Source organism: Scyliorhinus torazame, chromosome 18 (genome assembly GCF_047496885.1).
Source record: "Scyliorhinus torazame isolate Kashiwa2021f chromosome 18, sScyTor2.1, whole genome shotgun sequence".
NCBI lineage: Eukaryota > Metazoa > Chordata > Chondrichthyes > Carcharhiniformes > Scyliorhinidae > Scyliorhinus > Scyliorhinus torazame.
In genome coordinates this window covers 75,641,368-75,664,631 of record NC_092724.1, presented here as the reverse complement: position 1 = coordinate 75,664,631, position 23,264 = coordinate 75,641,368, and the positions used below count along the sequence as shown (strand labels likewise).

Sequence of the window (23,264 nt, the reverse complement as noted above, 5' to 3'; positions counted from 1 at the left end):
TGTAGAGAGTGTGGTTTGTAGGGGGTGTGGTTTTGTTGGTGTTTTGTTGTGGGTGTGGTTTGGTTGTGGGTGTGGTTTTGTTGGGGTTTTGTTTCGTTGAGGGTGTGGTTTTGTTGGGGTTTTGTTTTGTTGGGGGTGTGGTTTTGTTGGGGTTTTGTTTTGTTTAGGGTGTGGTTTTGTTGGGGGTGTGGTTTTGTTGGGGTTTTGTTTTGTTTAGGGTGTGGTTTTGTTGGGGGTGTGGTTTTGTTGGGGTTTTGTTTTGTTATGGGTGTGGTTTTGTTGGGGGTGTGGTTTTGTTGGGGTTTTGTTTTGCTGAGCGTGTGGTTTTGTTGGGGGTGTGGTTTTGTTGGGGTTTTGTTTTGTTGGGGGTGTGGTTTTGTTGGGGTTTTGTTTTGTTGAGCGTGTGGTTTTGTTGGGATTTTGTTTTGTTGTGGGTGTGGTTTTGTTGGGATTTTGTTTTGTTGGTGTGGTTTTGTTGGGGTTTTGTTTTGTTGGGGGTGTGGTTTTGTTGGGGTTTTGTTTTGTTGAGGGTGTGGTTTTGTTGGGGTTTTGTTTTGTTGGGGGTGTGGTTTTGTTGGGGTTTTGTTTTGCTGAGCGTGTGGTTTTGTTATGGGTGTGGTTTTGTTGGGGTTTTGTTTTGTTGGGGGTGTGGTTTTGTTGGGGTTTTGTTTTGTTGAGCGTGTGGTTTTGTTGGGATTTTGTTTTGTTGTGGGTGTGGTTTTGTTGGGATTTTGTTTTGTTGGTGTGGTTTTGTTGGGGTTTTGTTTTGTTGGGGGTGTGGTTTTGTTGGGGTTTTGTTTTGTTGAGCGTGTGGTTTTGTTGGGGTTTTGTTTTGTTGGGGGTGTGGTTTTGTTGGGGTTTTGTTTTGTTGAGGGTGTGGTTTTGTTGGGGTTTTATTTTGTTGGGGGTGTGGTATTGTTGAAGGTGTGATTTTCTTGAGGGTGTGGTTTTGTTGGGATATTGTTTTGTTGGGGGTGTGGTTTTGTTGTGGGTGTGGTTTTGTTGAGCGTGTGGTTTTGGGGTTTTGTTTTGTTGTGGGTGTGGTTTGGTTGTGGGTGTGGTTTTGTTGAGGATGCGGTTTTCTGGTTTTGTTTTGTTGAGGGTGTTGTTTGGTTGTGGGTGTGGGTTTGTTGTGGGTGTGGTTTTGTTTTGTGTGTGGTTTTATTGAGGGTGTGGTTTTGTTGAGGGTGTGGTTTTGTTGAGTGTGTGGTTTTGTTGGGATTTTGTTTTGTTGAGGGTGTGGTTTTGTTGGGATTTTGTTTTGTTCGGGGTGTGGTTTTGTTGGGGTGTGGTTTTGTTACGGGTGTGGTTTGGTAGGGGGTGTGGTTTGGTAGGGGGTGTGGTTTTGTTGAGGGTGCGGTTTTGTTGGTGTGGTTTTGTTGAGCGAGTGATTTTGTTGGGGTTTTGTTTTTTGTGGGTGTGGCTTTGTTGGGGGTGTGGTTTTGTTGAGGGTGTGGTTTTGTTGGGGGTGTGGTTTTGTTGAGGTTTTGTTTTGTGGTTGTGGTTTTGTTGAGGGTGTGGTTTTGTTGGGGTTTTGTTTTGCTCGGGGTGTGGTTTTGTTGGGGTTTTGTTTTGCTCGGGGTGTGGTTTTGTTGGGGTGTGGTTTTGTTACGGGTGTGGTTTGGTAGGGGGTGTGGTTCTGTTGAGGGTGTGTTTTTGTTGGGGTTTTGTTGTGTTGGGGTTTTGTTTTGTTGTGGGTGTGGTTTTGTTGAGGGTGCGGTTTTGTTGGGGTTTTGTTTTGTTCGGGGTGTAGTTTTGTTGGGGTGTGATTTTGTTACAGGTGTGTTTGGTAGGGGGTGTGGTTCTGTTGAGCGTGTGGTTTTGTTGGGGTTTTGTTGAGTGTGTGGTTTTGTTGGGGTTTTGTTTTGTTGAGGGTGTGGTTTTGTTGTGGGTGTGGTTTTGTTGAGGGTGTGTTTTTGTTGAGGGTGTGGCTTTGCTGAGGGTGTGGTTTTGTCAGGGGTGTGGTTTTGTCAGGGGTGTGGTTTTGTCGAGGGTGTGGTTTTGCTGAGGGTGTGGTTTTGCTGAGGATGTGGTTTTGCTGAGGGTGTGGTTTTGTCAGGGGTGTGGTTTTGTTGAGGGTGTGGTTTTGTTGAGGGTATGGTTTTGCTGAGGGTGTGGTTTTGTTGAGGGTGTGGTTTTCTTGGGGGTGTGGTTTTGTTGAGTGTGTGGTTTTGTTGGGGGTGTGGTTTTGTTGAGGGTGTGGATTTGTTGGGGTCTTGTTTTGTTGTGGGTGTGGTTTGGTTGGGGGTGTGGTTTTATTGAGGGTGTTTTTTGTTGAGGGTGTTGTTTTGTTGGGGTTTTGTTTTGTTGAGGGTGTGGTTTTGTTTGGGGTGTGGTTTTGTTAAGCGAGTGATTTTGTTTTTGCTTTGTTGTGGGTGTGGCTTTGTAGAGAGTGTGGTTTGTAGGGGGTGTGGTTTTGTTGGTGTTTTGTTGTGGGTGTGGTTTGGTTGTGGGTGTGGTTTTGTTGGGGTTTTGTTTCGTTGAGGGTGTGGTTTTGTTGGGGTTTTGTTTTGTTGGGGGTGTGGTTTTGTTGGGGTTTTGTTTTGTTTAGGGTGTGGTTTTGTTGGGGGTGTGGTTTTGTTGGGGTTTTGTTTTGTTGGGGGTGTGGTTTTGTTGGGGTTTTGTTTTGTTTAGGGTGTGGTTTTGTTGTGGCTGTGTTTTGTTGGGGTTTTGTTGAGGGTGTGGTTTTGTTGAGGTTTTGTTTTGTTGGGGGTGTGGTTTTGTTGTGGGTGTGGTTTGGTTGGGGGTGTGGTTTTGTTGGGGTTTTGTTTTGTTGAGGGTGTGGTTTTGTTGTGGGTGTGGTTTTGTTGAGGGTTTGTTTTGTTGGGGGTGTGGTTATGTTATGGGTGTGGTTTTGTTGAGGGTGTGGTTTTGTTGGGGTTTTGTTTTGTTGAGCGTGTGGTTTTGTTATGGGTGTGGTTTTGTTATGGGTGTGGTTTTGTTGAGCGTGTGGTTTTGTTGGGGTTTTGTTTTGTTGTGGGTGTGGTTTTGTTGGGGTTTTGTTTTGCTGAGCGTGTGGTTTTGTTATGGGTGTGGTTTTGTTGTGGGTGTGGTTTTGTTGGGGTTTTGTTTTGCTGAGCGTGTGGTTTTGTTATGGGTGTGGTTTTGTTGGGGTTTTGTTTTGTTGGGGGTGTGGTTTTGTTGGGGTTTTGTTTTGTTGAGCGTGTGGTTTTGTTGGGATTTTGTTTTGTTGTGGGTGTGGTTTTGTTGGGATTTTGTTTTGTTGGTGTGGTTTTGTTGGGGTTTTGTTTTGTTGGGGGTGTGGTTTTGTTGGGATTTTGTTTTGTTGGGGGTGTGGTTTTGTTGGGGTTTTGTTTTGTTGAGGGTGTGGTTTTGTTGGGGTTTTGTTTTGTTGGGGGTGTGGTTTTGTTGGGGTTTTGTTTTGCTGAGCGTGTGGTTTTGTTATGGGTGTGGTTTTGTTGGGGTTTTGTTTTGTTGGGGGTGTGGTTTTGTTGGGGTTTTGTTTTGTTGAGCGTGTGGTTTTGTTGGGATTTTGTTTTGTTGTGGGTGTGGTTTTGTTGGGATTTTGTTTTGTTGGTGTGGTTTTGTTGGGGTTTTGTTTTGTTGGGGGTGTGGTTTTGTTGGGGTTTTGTTTTGTTGAGCGTGTGGTTTTGTTGGGGTTTTGTTTTGTTGGGGGTGTGGTTTTGTTGGGGTTTTGTTTTGTTGAGGGTGTGGTTTTGTTGGGGTTTTATTTTGCTGGGGGTGTGGTATTGTTGAAGGTGTGATTTTCTTGAGGGTGTGGTTTTGTTGGGATATTGTTTTGTTGGGGGTGTGGTTTTGTTGTGGGTGTGGTTTTGTTGAAGGTGTGGTTTTGTTGAGCGTGTGGTTTTAGGGTTTTGTTTTGTTGTGGGTGTGGTTTGGTTGTGGGTGTGGTTTTGTTGAGGATGCGGTTTTCTGGTTTTGTTTTGTTGAGGGTGTTGTTTGGTTGTGGGTGTGGGTTTGTTGTGGGTGTGGTTTTGTTTTGTGTGTGGTTTTATTGAGGGTGTGGTTTTGTTGAGGGTGTGGTTTTGTTGAGTGTGTGGTTTTGTTGGGATTTTGTTTTGTTGAGGGTGTGGTTTTGTTGGGATTTTGTTTTGTTCGGGGTGTGGTTTTGTTGGGGTGTGGTTTTGTTACGGGTGTGGTTTGGTAGGGGGTGTGGTTTGGTAGGGGGTGTGGTTTTGTTGAGGGTGCGGTTTTGTTGGGGGTGTGGTTTTATTGAGCGAGTGATTTTGTTGGGGTTTTGTTTTTTGTGGGTGTGGCTTTGTTGAGGGTGTAGTTTTGTCAGGGGTGTGGTTTTGTTGGGGTGTGGTTTTGTTGAGGGTGTGGTTTTGTTGGGGGTGTGGTTTTGTTGAGGGTGTGGTTTTGTTGAGGTTTTGTTTTGTGGTTGTGGTTTTGTTGAGGGTGTGGTTTTGTTGGGGTTTTGTTTTGCTCGGGGTGTGGTTTTGTTGGGGTTTTGTTTTGCTCGGGGTGTGGTTTTGTTGGGGTGTGGTTTTGTTACGGGTGTGGTTTGGTAGGGGGTGTGGTTCTGTTGAGGGTGTGTTTTTGTTGGGGTTTTGTTGTGTTGGGGTTTTGTTTTGTTGTGGGTGTGGTTTTGTTGAGGGTGCGGTTTTGTTGGGGTTTTGTTTTGTTCGGGGTGTAGTTTTGTTGGGGTGTGATTTTGTTACAGGTGTGTTTGGTAGGGGGTGTGGTTCTGTTGAGCGTGTGGTTTTGTTGGGGTTTTGTTGAGTGTGTGGTTTTGTTGGGGTTTTGTTTTGTTGAGGGTGTGGTTTTGTTGTGGGTGTGGTTTTGTTGAGGGTGTGTTTTTGTTGAGGGTGTGGCTTTGCTGAGGGTGTGGTTTTGTCAGGGGTGTGGTTTTGTCAGGGGTGTGGTTTTGTCGAGGGTGTGGTTTTGCTGAGGGTGTGGTTTTGCTGAGGATGTGGTTTTGCTGAGGGTGTGGTTTTGCTGAGGGTGTGGTTTTGTCAGGGGTGTGGTTTTGTTGAGGGTGTGGTTTTGTTGAGGGTATGGTTTTGCTGAGGGTGTGGTTTTGTAGGGGCTGTGGTTTTGTTGGGGTTTTGTTTTGTTAGGGGTGTGGTTTTGTTAAGGTGTGGTTTGGTAGGGGGTGTGGTTTGGTAGGGGGTGTGGTTTTGTTGAGGGTGTGGTTTTGTTGGGGATGAGGTTTTGTTGGAGAATCTGTTGCCTGGTTCTCCGTGGTGGTCGGGGCCAGCTCTATTAGGCCCCGCCCTGCCAGAGTAAACCCTGTCCATTCTTTTTTTCTGGAAGCGACTCAAGATCCAGAAAGAAAACTGGGGCTTGATCTTCCGTTCCTGTGGCTAAGTGCCGCCTTGAACGGAGAATCTGCACAATCCCCTTGCCGGTACCAGTTAGGGGCTAGCACCGGCTTTAACTGAAACTCCCGTGCCGAAATTGGCTGGAATGGCCGGGTCCAGGGCAACGCATGCGCACGTCTGACAACCTGCAGCAATCGCACCATATAACATGGCGCCGCCTGTGCACAGACCTAACCCGCCAAACAGTCCCCCCAACTCTCGCAGAAGCCCCCCCCCCGGCCAGCGGCACGGATCCCGGCCAAGTGTGGGACCACGCGTGTCTCGCGCTGGCAGGAACTCGGCCCATCGGGGGCGGAGCATCGGAGGTAGGCCGGCCAATGAGGCGCCAACGACATTGCGACTGTGTCTGTGCGGCCAACGTCATGATGATGCCATTTCGGAGGGTGCGGAGCATGGCTGACTGCTGTCAAACCGGCGCCGGCCCTAATTTTGGCGTTGGAACCCATTCTCTGCCCGATTGCCGAACACGATTTCGGCATCAGGCCACGGAGAATCCTGCCCCTGGTTTGTGAAGAGTTACACGCCAATTTTCAATCTGAGCCTGACACTACAGAATTCTGGAAAGGTTCCACCCATAATTTTAGTTTGCTGCATTAGTCCAGTGCATGGAGCACGGAACTGCCATCTTTTAGATGAGATGCATCTCCGTAGAATATAAAAGATCACCTCATTGAAGAAGAGGGAATCTTGCTGTGCACAGATTGGTTGTCAAGTTTCCCACATTGAAACAGCAACTACACTTCACTGCTGCTTTATTCTCTGTAAGATGTGTTGAGACATCCTGAGGTTGTGAGAGGTGTGATATTGAAGAAATTCTTTCTTTCTCAGAATGTGAAAATCAGTACGAGCAGCAACCGGAACCAGATATCGCCACAAGAAGTGTCCATGACGCTCCGAGCAGGAGAGGAGAGGTCAGTGAATTTCCAGGTCTTTCAGCCTCTGGAAGCTCCAGTCGATCTTTATTTCCTCATGGACTTCTCCAACTCAATGAAGGACGACTTGGACAACCTGAAGAAACTGGGCCTTAAGCTGGGTAAGCACCAGAGCCAATAACATTGCAGTACTTCACCGACTGCACCAGCTATAATGTTATTAAGCTTCACAGTCTCCAAGGTGTTAGCTTGTTGTGAATGCTTCCTGAAGGAATAAACCATCCTAATTTCTAGCATGGAGTGCTACGTTGTAGGTGTTAAGGATAGAACATAGAACATACAGTGCAGAAGGAGGCCATTCGGCCCATCGAGTCTGCACCGACCCACTTAAGCCCTTACTTCCACCCTATCCCCGTAACCCGACAACTCACCTTTTTGGTCACTAAGGGCAATTTATCATGGCCAATCCACCTAACCTGAACGCTGAGTGCTGAATTTGGGTTTGAACTGAGTGCTGAATTTGGTGCATTTGAGTGCTATAGTGAGAGTTTGGTGACTGAGGGAGTATAAGGCTTCATTTTTATCTAAAGTCTAGTCTTTCTTTTATTTAGTTAATTAGCTTAAAAGTTGCTGTTTGGTTTAGAAGAAGGTGAATTTTCAATCAGCTTTAAACAAAGCTTCTACTTGTAGGCACTTGCAGCTGGAGCTTGTTAATTAGTTAATTGGATTAGGCCAGTTTTCAGAGACTAGATTCACAGGGCGCGATTCTCCACTCCCACGCCGGTTGGGAGAATCGCCTGGGCCGCCAAAATTTCCGGGGACACCGGTCCGACGCCCTCCCGTGAATCTCCAAGCGGCAGGAACGGCCCGGTCAGGTTTCGCGGGCCGCAGGCCGGAGAATCGCCGGAGACACCGAAAATGGCGATTCTCTGGCACCCCCGCTATTCTGAGGCCCGGATGGGCCGAGCGGCCAGGCCAAAACGGCGGGTTCCCCCTGGCGCCGTCCACACCTGGTCGCTGCAGTTGTGGGCGGTGCGTGAACGCTGGGGGGGGGCGGCCTGTGGGGGGACGAGGGGGGATCCTGCACCGGGCTTCACCTGGAATGTGAGGTGGCCTGCGATCGGTATCCACCGATCGTCGGGCCGTCCTCTCTGAAGGAGGACCTCCTTCCTTCCGCGGCCCCGCAAGATCCGGCCCCCATCTTCTTGCGGGGCGGACGGCAACCACGCACGCGCGGGTTGGCGCCGGCAAACCCGCGCATGCGCGGATGACGTCCGTTATACGGCGCCGGCCGCGTCATCTATGCGGCGCCGCATTTATGCGGGCGACAAGGCCTGGCGCGTGTAGATGACGCGGCCCCGATACTGGCCCATTGTCAGGGTCGGGACCGGGGCCGTTCCACGCCGTCGTGAACCTCGACGGCGTTCACGACGGCGCGGCCACTTCGGCGTGGGAGTGGAGAATCCCGCTCATAGTATAAAAGTGATCCCCTACAGTGCAGACTTTGTTTGCACTGAGTGCTGAATTTGGTGCATTTGAGTGCTGTAGTGAGAGTTTGGTGACTGAGGGAGTATAAGGCTTCATTTTTATCTAAAGTCTAGTCTTTCTTTTATTTAGTTAATTAACTTAAAAGTTGCTGTTTGGTTTAGAAGAAGTTGAATTTTCAATCCGCTTTAAACAAAGCTTCTACTTGTAGGCACTTGCAGCTGGAGCTTGTTAATTAGTTAATTGGATTAGGTCAGTTTTCAGAGGCTAGATTCACAGTATAAAAGTGATCCCCTACAGTGCAGACTTTGTTTGCACTGAGTGCTGAATTTGGTGCATTTGAGCGCTATAGTGAGAGATTGGTGACTGAGGGAGTGCTGAATTTGGTGCATTTGAGTGCTATAGTGAGAGTTTGGTGACTGAGGGAGTGCTGAATTTGGTGCATTTGAGTGCTATAGTGAGAGTTTGGTGACTGAGAGAGTTAGGTGAGGAGGGAGTAAGGTGCTCCCTTCATTTTGTTTCCTACATTTCCGCAAAGAGTGAGAAGAGAGCCACGAGTTTACAGAGAGTGCAGCTGACTGGGAGCAGAGTCGGAGGGCGGAGATCCAGTTGGTCCACAGGGCAGCTATATTCTGTAAGGTAAGAGGGGATGGAGGCTAGGCCAGTTGCATGCTCCTCCTGTAGGATGTGGGTGGTGAGGGATACCACCGGTGTCCCCGCTGACTATACCTGCGGGAAGTGCACCCAACTCCAGCTCCTCAAAGACCGTGTTAGGGAACTGGAGCTGAAGCTGGATGAACTTTGGATCATCCGGGAGGCAGAGGGGGTGATAGAGAAGAGTTCCAGGGAGGTAACATACCCAAGGTACAGGACAAGAATAGCTGGGTTACAGTCAGGGGGAAAAAAAAACAGGCAGACAGTGCAGAGATCCCTCGTGGCCGTTCCCCTTCAAAACAAGTATACTGTTTTGGATGCTGTTGGGGGGGATGACCTACCGGGGGAAGGCCCTAGTGGCCAGGTCTCTGGTACTGAGTCTGGCTCTGGGGCTCAGAAGGGAAGGGGGGAGAATAGAAAAGCAATAGTTGAAGGAGATTCAATGGTTAGGGGAATAGATAGGAGATTCTGTGGTCGCGAGCGAGACTACCGGAAGGTATGTTGCCTCCCGGGTGCCAGGGCCAGGGATGTCTCGGATCGTGTCTTCAGGATCCTTAAGGGGGAGGGGGAGCAGCCAGAAGTTGTGGTGCACATTGGTACCAACGACGTAGGTAGGAAAAGGGGTGTGGAGGTAATAAACGAGTTTAGGGAGATAGGCTGGAAGTTAAAAGCCAGGACAGACAGAGTTGTCATCTCTGGTTTGTTGCCGGTGCCACGTGATAGCGAGGCTAGGAATAGGGAGAGAGTGCAGCTGAACACGTGGCTGCAGGAATGGTGTAGGATGGAGGGCTTCAGGTATTTGGATAATTGGAGCGCATTCTGGGGAAGGTGGGACCTGTACAAGCAGGACGGGTTGCATCTGAACCAGAGGGGCACCAATATCCTGGGAGGGAGGTTTTCTAGTACTCTTCGGGAGGGTTTAAACTAATTTGGCAGGGGAATGGGAACCAGATTTGTAGTCCAGCAACTAAGGTAGCCGATATTCAGGATGCCAAAGCGTGTAATGAGGCAGTGGGGAAGGGAACACTGACAAAGGAGAGTACTTGCAGGCACGGAGATGGGTTGAAGTGTGTATACTTCAACGCAAGAAGCATCAGGAATAAGGCGGGTGAACTTAAGGCATGGATCGGTACTTGGGACTACGATGTGGTGGCCATCACGGAAACTTGGATAGAAGAGGGGCAGAAATGGTTGTTTGAGGTCCCTGGTTATAGATGTTTCAATAAGATTAGGGAGGGTGGTAAAAGAGGTGGGGAGGGGGAGGGTGGCATTGTTAATTAGAGATAGTATAACAGCTGCAGAAAGGCAGTTCGAGGAGTATCAGCCTACTGAGGTAGTATGGGTTGAAGTCAGAAATAGGAAAGGAGCAGTCACCTTGTTAGGAGTTTTTGAAAGGCCCCCCAATAGTAGCAGAGATGTGGAGGAACAGATTGGGAAACAGATTTTGGAAAGGTGCAGAAGTCATGGGTGACTTTAACTTCCCAAACATTGAGTGGAAACTCTTTAGATCAAGTGGTTTGGATGGGGTGGTGTTTGTGCAGTGTGTCCAGGAAGCTTTTCTAACACAGTATGTAGATTGTCCGACCAGAGGAAGGGAAATATTGGATTTAGTACTTGGTAATGAACCAGGGCAAGTGATAGATTTGTTAGTGGGGGAGCATTTTGGAGATAGTGACCACAATTCTGTGACTTTCACTTTACTGATGGAGAGGGATAGGTGCGTGCAACAGGGCAAGGTTTACAATTGGGGGAAGGGTAAATACGATGTTGTCAGACAAGAATTGAAGTGCATAAGTTGGGAACATAGGCTGTCAGTGAAGGACACAAGTGAAATGTGGAACTTGTTCAAGGAACAGGTACTACGTGTCCTTGATATGTATGTTCCTGTCAGGCAGGGAAGAGATGGTCGAGTGAGGGAACCATGGTTGACAAGAGAGGTTGAATGTCTTGTTAAGAGGAAAAAGGAGACTTATGTCTTAGGGGCTGGTTTAGCACACTGGGCTAAATCTCTGGCTTTTAAAGCAGACCAAGCAGGCCAGCAGCACGGTTCAATTCCCGTAACAGCCTCCCCGAACAGGCGCCGGAATGTGGCGACTAGGGGCTTTTCACAGTAACTTCATTGAAGCCTACTTGTGACAATAAGCGATTTTCATTTCATTTCATGTAAGGCTGAGGAAACAAGGCTCAGACAGGGCGTTGGAGGGGTACAAGATAGCCAGGAGGGAACTGAAGAAAGGAATTAGGAGAGCTAAGAGAGGGCATGAACAATCTTTGGCGGGTAGGATCAAGGAAAACCCCAAGGCCTTTTCCACATATGTGAGAAATATGAGAATGACTAGAGCGAGGGTAGGTCTGATCAAGGACAGTAGCGGGAGATTGTGTATTGAGATAGGAGAGGTCTTGAACGAGTACTTTTCTTCTATATTTACAAATGAGAGGGGCCATATTGTTGGAGAGGACAGTGTGAAACAGACTGGTAAGCTCGAGGAAATACTTGTTAGGAAGGAAGATGTGTTGGGCATTTTGAAAAACTTGAGGATAGACAAGTCCCCCGGGCCTGACGGGATATATCCAAGGATTCTATGGGAAGCAAGAGATGAAATTGCAGAGCCGTTGGCAATGATATTTTCGTCCTCACTGTCAACAGGGGTGGTACCAGGGGATTGGAGAGTGGCGAATGTCGTGCCCCTGTTCAAAAAAGGGATTAGGGATAACCCTGGGAATTACAGGCCAGTTAGTCTTACTTCGGTGGTCGGCAAAGTCATGGAAAGGGTACTGAAGGATAGGATTTCTGAGCATCTGGAAAGACACTGCTTGATTAGGGATTTGTGAGGGGTAGGTCTTGCCTTACAAGTCTTATTGAATTCTTTGAGGAGGTGACCAAGCATGTGGATGAAGGTAAAGCAGTGGATGTAGTGTACATGGATTTTAGTAAGGCATTTGATAAGGTTCCCCATGGTAGGCTTCTGCAGAAAGTAAGGAGGCATGGGATAGTGGGAAATTTGGCCAGTTGGATAATGAACTGGCTAACCGATAGAAGTCAGAGAGTGGTGGTGGATGGCAAATATTCAGCCTGGATCCCAGTTACCAGTGGCATACCGCAGGGATCAGTTTTGGGTCCTCTGCTTTTTGTGATTTTCATTAATGACTTGGATGAGGGAGTTGAAGGGTGGGTCAGTAAATTTGCAGACGATACGAAGATTGGTGGAGTCGTGGATAGTGAGGAGGGCTGTTGTCGGCTGCAAAGAGACATAGATAGTATGCAGAGCTGGGCTGAGAAGTGGCAGATGGAGTTTAACCCTGAAAAGTGTGAGGTTGTCCATTTTGTAAGGACAAATATGAATGCGGAATACAGGGTTAACGGTAGAGTTATTGGCAATGTGGAGGAGCAGAGAGATCTTGGGGTCTATGTTCATACATCTTTGAAAGTTGCCACTCAAGTGGATCGAGCTGTGAAGAAGGCCTATGGTGTGCTAGCGTTCATTAAAGAGGGATTGAATTTAAGAGCCGTGAGGTGATGATGCAAAACTTTGGTAAGGCCACATTTGGAGTACTGTGTACAGTTCTGGTCGCCTCATTTTAGGAAGGATGTGGAAGCTTTGGAAAAGGTGCAAAGGAGATTTACCAGGATGTTGCCTGGAATGGAGAGTAGGTCTTACGAGGAAAGGTTGAGGGTGCTAGGCCTTTTCTCATTAGAACGGATAAGGATGAGGGGCGACTTGATAGAGGTTTATAAGATGATCAGGGGAATAGATAGAGTAGACAGTCAGAGACTTTTTTCCCAGGTGGAACAAACCATTACAAGGGGACATAAATTTAAGGTGAATGGTGGAAGATATAGGGGGGATGTCAGAGGTAGGTTCTTTACCCAGAGAGTAGTGGGGGCATGGAATGCACTGCCTGTGGAAGTAGTTGATTCGGAAACATTAGGGACCTTCAAGCAGCTATTGGATAGGTGCATGGATTACGGTAAAATTATATAATGTAGATTTATTTGTACTGAAGGGCAGCACGGTAGCATTGTGGATAGCACAATTGCTTCAGAGCTCCAGGGTCTCAGGTTTGATTCCGGCTTGGGTCGCTGTCTGTGCGGAGTCTGCACATTCTCCCCGTGCCTGCATGGGTTTCCTCCGGGTGCTCCGGTTTCCTCCCACAGTCCAAAGATGTGCAGGTTAGGTGGATTAGCCATGATAAATTGCCCTTAGTGTCCTAAATTGCCCTTATTGTTGGGTGGAGGTGTTGACTTTGGGTAGGGTGCTCTTTCCAAGAGCCGGTGTAGACTCAATGGGCCGAATGGCCTCCTTCTGCACTGTAAATTCAACGATAATCTATGATTAAACTAGGACAAAGGTTCGGCACAACATCGTGGGCCGAAGGGCCTGTTCTGTGCTGTATTTTTCTATGTTCTATGTCTTTGGACTGTGGGAGGAAACCGGAGCACCCGGAGGAAACCCATGCAGACACGAGGAGAATGTGCAGACTCCTCACAGACAGTGACCCAGCAGGGAATCGAACCTGGGACCCTGGCGCTGTGAAGCCACAGTGCTAATCACTTGTGCTACCATGCTGCCCCTAGGATGGCACGGTGGTGCAGTGGTTAGCACTGCTGCCTCACAGCGCCAAGGACCCGGGTTCGTTCCCAGCCCCGGATCACTGTCCGTGTGGAGTTCGCACATTCTCCCCGTGTGTGCATGGGTCTCACCCCCACAACCCAAAGATGTGCATCGTAGGTGGATTGGCCATGCTAAATTACCCTTTAATAGGGAAGAAACAAATTGGGCATTTAAAAAAATTTAAAAAGCAAAATAAAAGGCGTTAAGTGTCAGCGGTAGCTCAGCAATAGCATGTGTGCCCCTGAAGCAGCAGGTTGAGGGTTAAATCCATTCCAGAGATTTGAGCACATTACAATACTCAAGCTGAAACTCCAGTGCCATACTGAGGGTGTGCTGCACTGGTGATCAGAGGGCCTGTCTGCCCCCTCAAATGACAATGTTTCAAACAATTGCAGGGGAATTCTTCCAAATATACTGCTCAATATTTACCCTTCCAGCAACATCATCAAAAAACGTTATCTGGCTGCGATCACATTGTTGCTTTTTGGAAGCTGCTGTGTTTTTAACAGTGACGACACTTCACATGCATTTCATTGGGTGTAAAGCATTTTGTGATATATTGAGGTCATGAAAGGTGCTATATCGATGCAGGTCCTTGATTAAAATTATGAATATTTATATGTCCCAAATTCGTATTGCTTGTATTTCACAGCTGAAGTTGTGGAGAGCATGTCAAGTAACTACACCATTGGCTTTGGGAAGTTTGTTGACAAAGTAACTGTACCACAGACAGATATGAGGCCTTCAAGGTAAGAGCAGAACATCCTGGTTATCAGAAACCAGGGGAATTATGTTTAAACAGTGGTTTTCCTTCTGTGTTTTGTGTGTATATGTGTATGCACGTGTGTCTGTGAGTTTTTCTGTAACGTTGCATGTTCATTCCAATTTGTTTGTGTGTGTTTGAATACAATATGTGCCTGAGAGAGAGTTGTTAATGTAAATGTAGACTTGTGTTGATACATCTCTTTACAAAATCTCTTAATTTTATATCCATTTATGGGATGTGAGTACCTCTGGCATAGCCATCATTTGCTGCCCACTCCTAATTGCCCTTGAGAAAGTGGTTGTGAGCCATATTCTCAAACTGCTGCAATCCATCTACTGTCAATACACCCACAGTGCTAATGGGAAGGAGCTCCCCTGATTTTGAGCCAGTGATGGTGAAGGAACAGCAATAATTAATACAGTCAACATTCAGTGGTTTACAGATTTATTCACAAAGTCCTTGGGAGAGAAGCTTTCAGAAGTCAGTCTGAGAAACCACAGCAGAACTCTAAAAATGAAACCAAAAAGGGGCTGAAATATGAAACTAAAACAGACCCAGCCTCTCCCATCAGTGACATGACAACCTGCCTAGTTGTTAACCCCCAAATCACAGCTTTAGCAGATATCTAATACAATATTTATTTTTAAAATCCTACATTCATCATAAGAGTGTGTGTGTCAGGACAGCACAGTGACGCAGCGGTTAGCACTGCTGCCTCACGTCGCCGAGGTCCCAGGTGCGGTCCCGGCTCAGAGTCACTGTCCGTGTGGAGTTTGCATGTTCTCCCCGTGTTTATGTGGGTTTCGCCCCGCAACCCGAAAGATGTGTGGGGTAGGTGGATTAGCCACGCTAAATTGTCCCATTAATTGGAAAAAATGGATTTGGTACCCTAAATTTTTTTTAAAAGGGTGTGTGTGTGAGTGTATGTATGAGAGTGCTTGCATGGGTGGCACAGTAGTATAGTGGCTCGCACTGTTGCTTCACAGTGCCAGCGTCCCAGGTTCGATTCCCAGCTTGGGTTTCCTCCGGGTGCTCCCGTTTCCTCCCACAAGTCCCGAAAGACGTGCTTGTTAGGTGAATTGGACATTCTGAATTCTCCCTCAGTGTACCTGAACAGGCGCCGGAGTGTGGCAACTAGGAGATTTTCACAGTAATGTCATTGCAATGTTAATGTAAACCTACTTATGACAACAATAAAGATTATTGTTCTTATTAAATATTTGGGTGTGAGTCTATGTGTATGTGAGAGTCTGAAATGAGAATCCAGCTCTCCAGCAGCACTCCTAATATTAAACAAATTTATGGGCAAAAGATCAGCATCACTCCTCCTATTAAAAATGACAAAAAGGTAAGACTTAAGAATTTGTTGAATAAGAGAGCTTTTTCATTATAATAAATGTAAACTTGTAAGAAATACAGTTGTATTTGTATATTTGCACCTATTGTATAAAAACAATAATTTTTTAATGATTTAACTCTTTAACATAACAAGACTGTTCCTTACGGGTTCCATCAGTGCCCTTGGAAGGTCAAAAGGATTCCATGGCTGGAAAAGTTTGGGAAACTCTGAGGTCAATGTTGCAGAGGGCACAAGTTCAAAGTTTGTGAATGATACAAAACTTGGAAACATTGTGAGCTGTGAGGGAGATAGTACCGAACTTCAGAAACAAGTTGGTGGAATGGATGGACAGGTGGCAGACAGGGTTCCATGCGCTCAGTTACCATCTAGTTCTGGGCATCACACATTCAGAAGGATGTGGAGGCATTGAAGAGGGTGAAGAAAAGATTTGTGAGAATGGTCCCAGGCATTGGGAACTTCAGTTCCAAGGTGGATTGGAGAAGTTAGGCTTATTTTCCTTAGAGGAATGGACGTTGAGAAGAGAGTTGATAGAAATATTTAAAATCATGAGGGATCTGGACAGAGTAGACAGGGAGAAACAGATCCCACTCGTGAAAGGATTAAGAACAAGAGAACACAGATTTTAAATAATTACTAAAAGAAGCAAAAGTGATATGAGGAGAAACATTTTAATGCAGCGCGTGGTTAGGGTTTGAAACACTCTGCCTAAGAGTGTGGTGGAGGCAGCTTCAGTTGAGGCTTTGAAAGGGGAATTAGACTCATCTGAGAAGGAAGAGCAAGCACGGTTAAGGGGAGAAGGTAGTGGAATGGCATGAGCTGAGGTGCTCATTTGGAGAGTCGGTGCAGACACGATGGGACAAATGGCCTCATTCTGTACTCAAAAAGAAAATGCTGGAAAATTTCAGCAGGTCTGGCAGCATCCGTAGGGAGAGAAAAGAGCTAATGTTTCGAGTCCAGATGACCCTTTGTCATAGGGTCACTTCTCATTCTGTACTGTACTGTTTATACAGAGCTGGACTTTATGGAGGTTTCTGAAGAAAGAATCTTTAGAGAGGCATTCAGAGGGTGCTGCAAAATTTTAAATAACGTATGGAAAGACTACACCACTGAGTTGGAGGGAAACAAGGGAAGATTACGGGGAGGGGGAGAAAGTGACGAGAAAAGGGAAGAGGGGGAGTTCAGGGTAGGAGTATTTGACAATTCTAGCTGCACGTGACAGATGACAGAGAAATTACTAAAACCACAGGAGAGGGAACATAGAGGCTCACAGGAAAATATAATAAATGTGAAAATTTCAGTGTGACTCCAATCAAAAGAAAGGTTTACCATCGCAGGCAGCTTTGTATTTGTACGAGTTACTCATTTATCGAAGACAGACAGCAGTAAATACCATTGACATGAGTAATGAACAAAAACACACCATCAACAATAAACTAAAGATAAGGAAACTTTACTGCCTCTTTGCTTCATAAGGTCACACATGAAGGTTTTCACTCATATCTGAGTACAAATAAGTTTATTATCATTTATAAAGTACAATAGAGCGGCAAGCCAAAGCCAGGCAGGGTGAACCCGGATGAATGAGAGTATTGTTCCATTCACGTACAGTGAGGACAGTGAATCACAGATCAATGGGATACAGAGAATAATTTCATTGAGCAAGAATTCTGAGTCTCCTTTCATGCTCATGAGGGACTGGAATAAATAACTTGTCCATATATTTATCATTTAAAGGCTTCCAGCGACTGCCTATTCTCAGGGGCCTTTTCGCTCTGTTTCTCCATATCTCTCCCTCTCTAGAACATAGAACATAGAAAATACAGCACAGAACAGGCCCTTAGGCCCACAATGTTGTGCCGAACCTTTGTCCTAGATTAATCATAGATTATCATTGAATTTACAGTGCAGAAGGAGGCCATTCGGCCCCCTAAGTCTGCACCGGCTCTTGGAAAGAGCACCCCACCCAAACTCAACACCTCCACCCAACACCAAGCGCAATTTTGGACACTAAGGGCAGTTTATCATGGCCAATCCACCTACCCTGCACATCTTTGGACTGTGGGAGGAAACAGGAGCACCCGGAGGAAACCCACGCAGACACGGGGAGGACGTGCAGACTCCGCACAGACAGTGACCCAAGCCGGAATCGAACCTGGGACCCTGGAGCTGTGAAGCAATTGTGCTACCGTGCTGCCCTTAAGAACAAATAAATCTACACTATATAATTTTACTGTAATCCATGTACCTATCCAATAGCTGCTTGAAGGTCCCTAATGTTTCCGACTCAACTACTTCCACAGGCAGTGCATTCCATGCCCCCACTACTCTCTGGGTAAACAACCTACCTCTGATATCCCTCCTATATCTTCCACCTTTCACCTTAAATTTATGTCCCCTTGTAATGGTTTGTTCCACCCAGAGAAAAAGTCTCTGATTGTCTACTCTATCTATTCCCCTGATCATCTTATAAACCTCTATCAAGTCGCCCCTCATCCTTCTCCGTTCTAATGAGAAAAGGCCTAGCACCCTCAACCTTTCCTCGTAAGACCTACTCTCCATTCCAGGTAACATCCTGGTAAATCTTCTTTGCACCTTTTCCAAAGCTTCCACATCCTTCCTAAAATGAGGTGACCAGAACTGTACACAGTAATCCAAATGTGGCCTTACCAAAGTTTTGTACAGCTGCATCATCACCTCACAGCTCGTAAATTCAATCCCTCTGTTAATGAACGCGAGCACACCATAGGCCTTCTTCACAGCTCTATCCACTTGAGTGGCAACTTTCAAAGATGTATGAGCGTAGACCCCAAGATCTCTCTGCTCCTCCACATTGCCAAGAACGCTACCGTTAACCCTGTATTCCGCATTCATATTTGTCCTTCCAAAATGGACAACCTCACACTTTTCAGGGTTAAACTCCATCTGCCACTTCTCAGCCCAGCTCTGCACCCTATCTATGTCTCTTTGCAGCCGACAACAGCCCTCCTTACTATCCACAACTCCACCAATCTTCGTATCGTCTGCAAATTTACTGACCCACCCTTCAACTCCCTCATCCAAGTCATTAATGAAAATCACAAACAGCAGAGGACCCAGAACTGATCCCTGCGGTACGCCACTGGTAACTGGGATCCAGGCTGAATATTTGCCATCCACCACCACTCTCTGACTTCTATCGGTTAGCCAGTTCGTTATCCAACTGGCCAAATTTCCCACTATCCCATGCCTCCTTACTTTCTGCAGAAGCCTACCATGGGGAACCTTATCAAATGCCTTACTAAAATCCATGTACACTACATCCACATGCTTGGTCACCTCCTCAAAGAATTCAATAAGGTTTGTAAGGCAAGACCTACCCCTCACAAATCCGTGCTGACTATTCCTAATCAAGCAGTGTCTTTCCAGATGCTCAGAAATCCTATCCTTCAGTACCCTTTCCATTACTTGTTTCCACTCAATATTTGGGAAGTTAAAGTCACCCATGACTACTACCCTGTGACTTCTGCACCTTTCCAAAATCTGTTTCTCAATCTGTTCCTCCACATCTCTGCTACTATTGGGGGGCCTATAGAAAACTCCTAACAAGGTGACTGCTCCTTTCCTATTTCTGACTTCAACCCATACTACCTCATTAGGGTGATACTCCTCGAACTGCCTTTCTGCAGCTGTTATACTATCTCTAATTAACAATGCCACCCCCCCACCTCTTTTACCCCCCTCTCTAATCTTATTGAAACATCTATAACCAGGGATCTCCAACAACCATTTCTGCCCCTCTTCTATCCAAGTTTCCGTGATGGCCACCACATCGTAGTCCCAAGTACCGATCCATGCCTTAAGTTCACCCACCTTATTCCTGATGCTTCTTGCGTTGAAGTATACACACTTCAACCCATCTCCGTGCCTGCAAGTACTCTTCTTTGTCAGTGTTCCCTTCCTCACTGCCTCATTACATGCTTTGGCGTCCTGAATATCGGCTACCTTAGTTGCTGGACTACAAATCCGGTTCCCATTCCCCTGCCAAATTAGTTTAAACCCTCCCGAAGAGTACTAGAAAACCTCCATACCAGGATATTGGTGCCCCTCTGGTTCAGATGCAACCCGTCCTGCTTGTACAGGTCCCACCTTCCCCAGAATGCGCTCCAATTATCCAAATACCTGAAGCCCTCCCTCCTACACCATTCCTGCAGCCACGTGTTCAACTGCACTCTCTCCCTATTCCTAGCCTCGCTATCACGTGGCACCAGCAACAAACCAGAGATGACAACTCTGTCTGTCCTGGCTTTTAACTTCCAGCCTAACTCCCTAAACTTGTTTATTACCTCCACACCCCTTTTCCTACCTATGTCGTTGGTACCAATGTGCACCACGACTTCTGGCTGCTCACCCTCCCTCTTAAGGATCCTGAAGACACGATCCGAGACATCCCTGACCCTGGCACCCGGGAGGCAACATACCTTCCGGGAGTCTCGCTCGCGACCACAGAATCTCCTATCTATTCCCCTAACCATTGAATCTCCTACAACTATTGCTTTTCTATTCTCCCCCCTTCCCTTCTGAGCCCCAGAGCCAGACTCAGTGCCAGAGACCTGGCCGCTAGGGCCTTCCCCTGGTAGGTCATCCCCCCCAACAGCATCCAAAACGGTATACTTGTTTTGAAGGGGAATGGCCACGAGGGATCCCTGCACTGTCTGCCTGTTTGTTTTTTTCCCCCTGACGGTAACCCAGCTATTCTTGTCCTGTACCTTGGGTGTGGTTACCTCCCTGTAACTCTTCTCAATCACCCCCTCTGCCTCCCGGATGATCCGAAGTTCATCCATCTTCAGCTCCAGTTCCATAACACGGTCTTTGAGGAGCTGAAGTTGGGTGCACTTCCCGCAGGTATAGTCAGCGGGGACACCGGTGGTATCCCTCACCACCCACATCCTACAGGAGGAGCATGCAACTGGCCTAGCCTCCATCCCCTCTTACCTGACAGAATATAGCTGCCCTGTGGACTAACTAGATCTCCGCCCTCCGACTCTGCTCCCAGTCAGCTACACTTTCTGTAAACTCCTGGCTCTCTTCTCACTCTTTGCGGAAATGTCGGAAACAAAATGAAAGGAGCACCTTACTCCCTCCTCACCTAACTCCCTCGGTCACCAAACTCTCACTATAGCACTCAAATGCACCAGATTCAGCACTCCCTCGGTCACCAAACTCTCACTATAACACTCAAATGCACCAAATTCAGCACTCCCTCGGTCACCAAACTCTCACTATAGCACTCAAATGCACCAGATTCAGCACTCCCTCGGTCACCAAACTCTCACTGTAGCACTCAAATGCACCAAATTCAGCACTCAGTGCTTTTATTGTCTTTTATTTTCTCTCCACCCGTTCTCTCTCTGTCCGTCTCTCTCTTATTCTGACTATTTCCACAGATAGAAATGTTTCTGTCTTGTCTCTCACTCCTTCTGTATCTCTCGTCATCTCAATGCATGCCACCCTCTGTCTGTGTGGGAAATTTCTCTCATTCTCTCCATTGATGTCTCTCTCCAAGTGAACTCTTTTTCTTAAAGGTCAGTGTTAAATAAACCTTACTGCTGCATTTGTTCAATGATGCTGGTGTAGTGTAACCTCAACTGATCCATCATCAGAGGACCATCCATCATGAAGTTGACCCCCAGAATTGACTCTGATGAAAATTGAGGGCAGGAAAGTGCTTTCTTACACTTAGTTTGACAAAGTGAGCTTCTCATTTCAGGTTGGCCTGTTTGATTTACCGAATCAAGTTCCCAATTTAAAACTGAGGTATTGTTGAGTAACATATCAGAAATGATGGCTGACTCTGGTCTCCTGATTAAACAGAACACCAACAAATGGATCAATCAAAAATCCAGATTCTCCGAAAAATCAGTTCAATAACAAACAATTATATTTTCAACTGGTTGTTATGGGCCAGGGTTTAGAGAACCCCAAAGTGTATCATGGAGTTCACCTGACCCACAACTTTTAATAGATTGTGGTATGGGGAGCACATGGCCCACTCTACAGGTGTGGTACAGCAGAAATGGAAAAGTATTTTTTAAAGCAAAACAATGTTTATTCTATGAACTCAAGTTAACCTTTTTAAAACATACAGTGAACATCCTAGCAACCATCAATTCAAATACAACCCCCAAAGAATACAACACTAAGTAATCCGTAAGCTGTCCTTTTAACATCCAGAAGACTTAAGAAACCCCCAAAGAATACAACACTAAATAATGCTTAATAACTTCCCAAACAACATCCAGAAGACAGAGGAAACACCTTTTAACAGAAGCACATTAGGTTTATATTCACTACTGAGAACATTTATAATTCTGAATTCACCAAATGACCAAGAGATAATCTTTTCATGGCAGAGAGATCAACAGTACACCTCCTCTGTCTGGCTTCAGCTCCAACACTGAAAACGAAAGTAAAACACACCCTGTAGCAAACAGCCTAAAATGAAAGTAAAAAGCTGACAGACAGCCCAGCTCCACCCACTCTCTGACATCACTGCAGTAGTAAACATTCATTTCTTAAAGGTACTCTCACTACAGATATTCATATACACACCCATTTATAAACACCCATTTCTTACAGGTACTCCCCCCAAGAAAAAAAACCCCATCAACTTCAAAATGGTTTCATTTTTCACCTTTCACCATCCTTTAAGAAATGCACACAGTAAATATACTTTCGGTTTAAAAAACAACAACATACGCTAACAGGTATAATAATACAGTCCATTTTTTTTTCTTCTTCCTCCAACTGAAATCCTTCTCGATTGACAGTCTCTTTGAACAAGAATGCCTCTGCACGATCCATCCATTTCTCTACGCCTCGGCATTTCTCTTTAAAATCAGATACTTTAGTTCAATCTGATCACAGAGTCCCTTGTAATTCTCCAACACAGGAGCATTGGTTATCACAGCTTTCAGGCCGTCAAATGCCTGTTGAAAGTCCGCTGTTCACTGAAATTTTCGACGTTTCTTCAATAAGTCCATCAGTTGAGCAACCACGCTACAAAACCTTTGCACAAATGTTCGATCAAATCAACTCATGCCAAGAAATCGCATTATTTCCCTTTGTCTTGGGGGAAAACTCCTCAATAGCTGTTGGTTTCACATCCCATGTGACCATTTGAACCTGTCCGATTGTATGGCCAAGGAAAGTGACTTGGGCTTTTCCAAATTCTCTTTTGGCTAGGTTTATCACCAAACCTGCCTGCTGAAGTCAATCGAACAACTCCATCAGATGTTTTAAATGTTCTTTCTATGTCTGGCTGAAAATTACCAGATCGACGATGTATACCGCACAATTGGGTAATCCTGAAACAACTTTGTTAGTTAACCGTTGAAATGTGGCTGGTGCGTTTTTCATGCCAATTGGCATAACTTTGAATTGGTAGATACCATCTGGAGTCACAAAAGCTGAAATCTCCTTCACCCTTTCGGATAAAGGTACCTGCCAGTAACCTTTAAGTAAATCCAGTTTAGAAATAAAAGCTGATTGTCCCACTTTCTCAATGCAATCCTCCAAACATGGGATAGGATAAGAGTCCATTCTTGTAACTGCATTAACTTTTCTATAGTCCACACACAACCGTTGGGTACCGCCTGGTTTTGGTACCATCACTATGGGTGAACTCCATTGGCTGCAACCCACTTCAATTATGCCATTTTTAAGCATACTCTCAATCTCTTTGTTCACCTATGCCAATTTTAACGGGTTAAGTCTGTATGGATGTTGCTTGATTGTAACAGCATTTCCCCCATCTACATCATGTATAGCCATTTTAGTACTACCCAATTTATTCTCCACAAACTTGCCCATGTGTTATCAATAACTCTTTCAGGTCAGTTCGTTATTCCTCTGGAACGTAACTCAACAGTTTATCCCAGTTTTTAAGAACATCCTCATTTTCCAATTTAATTTGAGATGTGTCAAATTCACAGTCATCTGGATTTGGTTTGTCACTTTGAGTTAAAATCATTAAAACCTGCTTTTTCTCTCCTTCCCTTTCAAAGTACCTTTTAAGCATATTCACATGACACACTCGGTGAGTCTTCCTTCTATCTGGTGTTTTTACCACATAATTCATCTCAATTAATTTCCTTTCAATCTGGTAAGGTCCACAAAATCTTGCTTTTAAAGGTTCACCTACCACTGGTAAAAATACTAAAACTTTATCTC

At 46.0% G+C, this 23,264-nt stretch overlaps 1 protein-coding gene across 6 annotated transcripts in view; it reads left to right on the top strand.

The window, feature by feature from the left end:
• The window catches only part of itgb4 (integrin, beta 4), a 359,993-nt gene that overhangs the window by 82,308 nt on the left and 254,421 nt on the right, over positions 1 to 23,264 (top strand). For all 6 annotated transcript variants that reach the window (XM_072482936.1, XM_072482935.1, XM_072482933.1 and 3 more), the window contains exons 5-6: positions 6,135 to 6,339; positions 13,583 to 13,679. In XM_072482936.1, coding sequence (XP_072339037.1) covers positions 6,135 to 6,339; positions 13,583 to 13,679 — 302 coding nt within the window. The remainder of the gene's footprint in view (positions 1 to 6,134; positions 6,340 to 13,582; positions 13,680 to 23,264) is intronic.